Source organism: Sprattus sprattus (assembly GCF_963457725.1).
Source record: "Sprattus sprattus genome assembly, chromosome: 3".
NCBI lineage: Eukaryota > Metazoa > Chordata > Actinopteri > Clupeiformes > Clupeidae > Sprattus > Sprattus sprattus.
The window spans coordinates 16266329-16271836 of NC_137922.1; the positions used below are offsets into that span (position 1 = coordinate 16266329).

Consider the following 5508-nt stretch of genomic DNA (forward strand, 5'->3'; position numbering starts at 1 on the left):
CCCATCATTGTTTGAACGGGTGGAGATACAACAGCGACACCTTGAGTGGAACTTCTCCAGAGTAAGGGTCCCTCTCCACGTCTGCCTCTCTGCCACAAGTCACGTACAGTGTTCTCCCTTGACGTGTCTCGTGTTTCTTATACATATATACACTTCTTGCTCGACATCACGGACATGTTAGTTATAAAATGTCATTTCATTTAGACATATTTGGACGAAATAGATGGCTTTACAAAAGCTCACAATAGTTAAAGTGAATAATAGGCTTCGTGGGGGAACACTTCTTTAAGGACATAAAAAAGCGTTCTATTCGCACCCAGTACTGCTAACGTTACCTAATCCTTACTCTGCACATACCGAAACATTGCGTTAATGGAAAACACTTTACTTCTGAAAAATAGGCCATTACAAAACCACCGTGTTTTCCCCCTTTCCTGGCAGACAGTATCATTTCATCCACTGCGACCAAAACCACACAAGATCACGAACCGTTTGTGGCTACATTAACTCTGCAGCAGAAGCACTGGAGTGACGTTAGTTGGTCATGCTCACCTGCGTCCCATATATCTGAATGTCAACAATTGGCACACCATAAGATAACACATTTTACATTCATAAGGAGGTGACTCAGCAGATATCCAAAGTCTGCAAAAAGTATAAATAATCCTGATATCAATCAACAATCAAATGATAAACAAAAGAACATGCATTTACAAGTTTCCTCCCTTTTTTTGTTCGTTTCCGCTTTGTAACAGAATAAAACAACAAATACAAATTCTAACTGCGTTTTGTCACAAAAAATAGAGAAATGGCACTTTGAATATATTCATATATAGTTTTATATTTATATATATTTATATTGATAACACGAAAGAAGGTTCGAGTTTGTTTCTTTGTAACTATGGTATGGATCCCAGTGTGTGTTGAGACCATGCGAATCATGCAGATATGATACAGTTTTTATTTACATTACATTCATGCTCGTGCACCATTTCCAAGTCCTCTTTTCTCAGATGTTCGGTCTGATTGCGGCAAAATGTCTGTACTGGGCAGGGGGAGGGTTGTTCTTTTTTTTCTTTTTTTTTGTACATATATTACATTTAGTTCTGTAGCAGAGGTTCGTTGACAACTACAGTCCACTGAAGAACACAAAAAATAGGCTATTTCCGACAGAAGCAACTAAGAAGCTTTAAAGTAGGCGATGCGTCTTTCCCCCCTCAGTCCTTTCTCTTTTTTAACGGCACGCAGTTTATTTGCTTATTTCTTTAGTTTGTATTCCAGCATGAGCTGTCCTTACACATTTCAGCATAATGTTACTTGTCAGAAAGGGAGTGAGCTCCACAGTCGTAATTCCTATGCGGTGCGTCTGCGTTGAATCCACTATGCCAGTAAGCTGAACTGTCGCATACTGTCTGTAAAGAATTTATCTCTGAGGCTGAGGAGTTGCCATCTCTTCGCTTTGATCTTTTACGATTCCGTAAGATAAAGACGAGCATTCCCACAACAGTAAATGCCGACGTGACAAAGACCAGCAGCAAACCAGGCACCAGTACAGAGATGGATACTCTGCTGGGCTCCAGATAGGAGTTGGACCGTGTCCCCGTGTCTACAGGGAAAGTGCTGTTTTTGGAGAGAGAGGTGGGAAAGATGTTGTTTTTGAGCCGTGGACATAGTAGATCATTTTTAATGTGCCGAAAATCCCTGGCCCAAGACTCCGGGGGGGACTCGCATTTTAGATCACTTACAATGACGTCTGGCCCAAGCTTAACTGCCCACTGTTTGAAAGGAACAATTTTACACGAGCAATCCCATGGGTTTCCATGCAAATCAATTTGTATAATGGAGTTGAGCTGATCTAAAACACCAGGCACTGGGAGGTATGTGAAATAATTGTTATGCAGGCTGATTTTGGACAAAGCCACCCCTTGAAACACATCCACAGGTAGAGATTTCAACAAATTGTTGTTGAGAAAGAGGACCCTCAAATTAGGCATGGGATTGAAAGTGCCCGCCATGATGAGCTGAATGTCATTGTATTCCAAACTGAGATATTCCAAATTCTGCAGTCCCACAAACATTTCCGCCATTAACGTATCCAGGTAGTTTTTGTCCATATACAGCCACCTTAACTCAGTGAGATTTTGGAAAGTGCCATTTTCTAGCGTTTTGATGTTGTTACCCCCCAAATCAAGTAAATTGAGACTGATGTAGCCTCTTAAGTGGTTCTTTTTCACAGTGTGGATGTTGTTGTCGCGCAGATTCAGCTCGTGAGCCATAAGGGGTTTAGGCTTTAAATTGGCCACGCTTTCTATTTTCTTGCCCTCGCAGTTGACCCCGAGTCCTTGTCTGGTGCCGATCAGTTTGCAGCTGCATGACTGAGGACAGGATGCGTTGGACAGCTGGTCATTCTCCCCTGTCCCCGTTGCCATAGCAGTGGGTTTCGTTTTCAGCTGCCAGTTTTCGCCTGATTTCAGGGGCCCCTTATGCCTATTTCCTGGAGTTTGAGATTCTGTGTCACCACCGGTTTTATTTGGCGTTGGACGGGGTCCAGGATCGGATATCTCTTCTTGGGTGGGCGGTGCAACCATGCCCGTGTCTATCCCGCTTTCTGAAGGGCACAGGTCTGCCTCTGATGTCTCGTTTAAGTCCCTTCCCTGCAGTATAATCGGTGCCTCGCAAAGGACACTCCCGATAAGAGCGTTCTGTGGGATATTCTCCAGCCATTCCTTCAGAGACACCAGTTCGCAGTTACAGTCCCAGGGGTTGTCCTCCAATAAAACCTCTACGATGCCTGGTATTTGTTCTAGAACTCCTTCATAAGGCAACGTTTTTATTCGATTTCCTCGTAGGTCGAGGTGCGTGATGGGTACATGTTGAAACACATTTGTAGGAAGTGCAGTTATAAGGTTGTCGTTTAGGATCAAAACTTCAAGTTTACTCAAGTCCCTGAACACAGATGGATCAATGTCTCTCAGCAGATTAAAATCAGCTTGGAGATATTCCAGGTCGTCTAAACCAAGGAACGTGTTCTTTTTAAAAGATCGTATTTTGTTGTTGTTAATGTGCAGCCGTTTGACAAGCTGCAGTCCGAGAAAAGCGCCGGGGACAATGTCGTGCAAGCCGTTGTTCTCCAAATGTAGGCTGACAGCATTGTAAAAGTTAGCAAACTCGTTGGGAAACAGTCTGGACAAGGAATTTCCGTGGAGTAATAAATGGTAAAACTGGGAACTCGGACCAGTCAAATGATGGAGATTACTAAAGCTCCTCTTTTCACAGTCAATGTGCAAATCGCCTTCTATTGCATTGCAGGAGCAAATCTGCTCCTTACAAACGTCCCTTGTAACATTTCCAATAGCAACACAAAGAGCCGCCTTCAGCAACACAATCCAAAGAAGCATTTTCAATACCAACAATTCATCCCCGATTTCAAGACATGAATGCAGTCAGCGAGTGATGTTTGTCTGTGATTCCAAAAGATTCACCACTCTTAAAAAACAAGACGACAGTCCGTAATTATATCCATGTCCATATAGCTTGCAATGTCCAGCCGTAGGCTGGTACAATCGACCATAAGATGTATCAGCTCAAGAGAATCCTTTTGTTCAATCCTCCATCAAGATTTTTGAAAACGACAGAAAGCAACAATACGTTACTTCACCCATCATAACATTTGGCTTAAGGTTTGCGATGACTGACCTTGCAATTTTACAGATCCGTGATTTTCTTACGGTGCGACGCATGCAGTGAGGTGCTGTTCTTTCTCCCTTGGTGCTGAATTCACACCCCGAAGATTTAATGCTGATCACAATGCACCGCAAAAAGATAGCTCCTCACATCGTTCGGTTTCTTCCCGTGTCACTACTGTCTTTTTTCCGTTTTTGAATTACGAAGACGGTAACCAAGAGACTCTGGTCGTTCCAGCCTGGTGCTCACTGGAAGATCTGACACCCTCTGCTGAGCTGCAATGGCAAAAATCCATCGGGTGAGGGAATGCTGAAAAAAAAATCAATCCACATACAGGGCAAGTGTTAAAATGTTCACATTAAAAGCCGTCGATATGTTTAGACTGTGAGTCTTAGTCTCTCGCCTCAGTTTAAGATTGTATAGCTTGTGTTTCCGATTAGATTTTCCATCCAACTCTGCTGGCAACCAGATACACTGAAGTGTTTGTTCCGAGTTGCCTTTTTAAAGTAAACCGCATAGCGCACTGCCAATCTCTAAGATATTCCCGCTTCGAATGAAGGTTATAATAACCTCGTTTGGTGTCTTCTAAACGCATTTTCCAAATAATACAAAAGCTGTTATATTAAGCTAGTTTTGGGATACAGGTGTTACTCTCCATTTGGCAGATTCTTTTTAAAGGAATCCGCAGTTGAATGCGGTAAAATAATTAACTACATGCCGTGCCTGCAACAATCCTGCCCACGAAAGAATCCTACTTCGATTAATGTACCAACACAGGCTGCGTCAAGGGCATGTATGTAAACTATGCGCGCATACGTCACCAGATTACATTAAAAAAAAAAGGTTTAAAAGAACATACAACGGACTGTTTTAGATTATTTGTTTAACTACCGTTCACGATTTGGCTCAATTCCAACATCTTGTTCTTTATGTCTGGTTACAGAGTTACGCACCTTTTCTTCATTTTATCACGCAGTTTTATCAGACAATATATCAAATATGTGACAGTGGACTGCACATTTGCCGTCTGTGTAAAAGTGGATACGTGGTAAACGAATATGTGCCTAGCTTGTCTTTTTCCAAACTATAGTTATTTAATAATTCTGAAATCAACGTTTGAAATGTCTAGGTTGAAAATATGTTTTTGATCTGTTCATTCCTTGTTCCAAGCATTCGTTAGACTGCAGACACTGACTTCATCCACATCATACCACCCCCACCCCCACCCCAAACATCCTTAATGAGCCTTTCTCAAAATGGGTAGTGGGCGTTCAGTGGTGTGCCTCCAGTTCTCTCTTCTTTATCTGATGATAAAGCGATTTTGTGTTTTTTAAACGGAGTAAAACAACAAAGTTAGTACTGCAGTAATGAGCTATAGGGCCATTTTGAGGTCTGATGACACCAGTTATCCTACAAAACAACATAAACAGAAACAATATAAAAAGATAGAAAACACAGCAGATGAATAGCGAAGTGCTGGATGTGTCAGTATGCAAGCATTGAGATATACATACATCTGATAGAGACTGATCGAGACACCTGATAGAGACAATCGCATTGTTAGCCTCAAGAAAAGACTAATTTTAAGACATGACATTTGTATAGTTTCCATACCAACAGAACTACTTTCCCATCGACTTGCCACACTTGATCCACAGAACACCTGAGAATATTTGGATGGTAACGCAGCAAACCCCACAGTGCTATGGGAAAGGTGAAATGGGATTGGTCCCTTGCACAAATGCTGGCTCTCTTGTGGTTGATGGAATTACTTTATTTCCTGGATAGGGTATTTTCATTTTGGAGAGCGTACCTCTCAGCCTA

General features: G+C 42.1%; 1 protein-coding gene across 1 annotated transcript; it reads right to left on the reverse strand.

The window, feature by feature from the left end:
• Positions 1-1313: 1313 nt before the first annotated feature.
• On the reverse strand, positions 1314-3398 carry slitrk1 (SLIT and NTRK like family member 1; the record flags this gene model as incomplete). The annotated part of the gene is made up of 1 exon (XM_080834067.1): positions 1314-3398. One exon carries the CDS (start codon positions 3396-3398, stop codon positions 1314-1316), a length of 2085 nt encoding a protein of 694 aa, XP_080690193.1.
• Positions 3399-5508: the final 2110 nt, after the last annotated feature.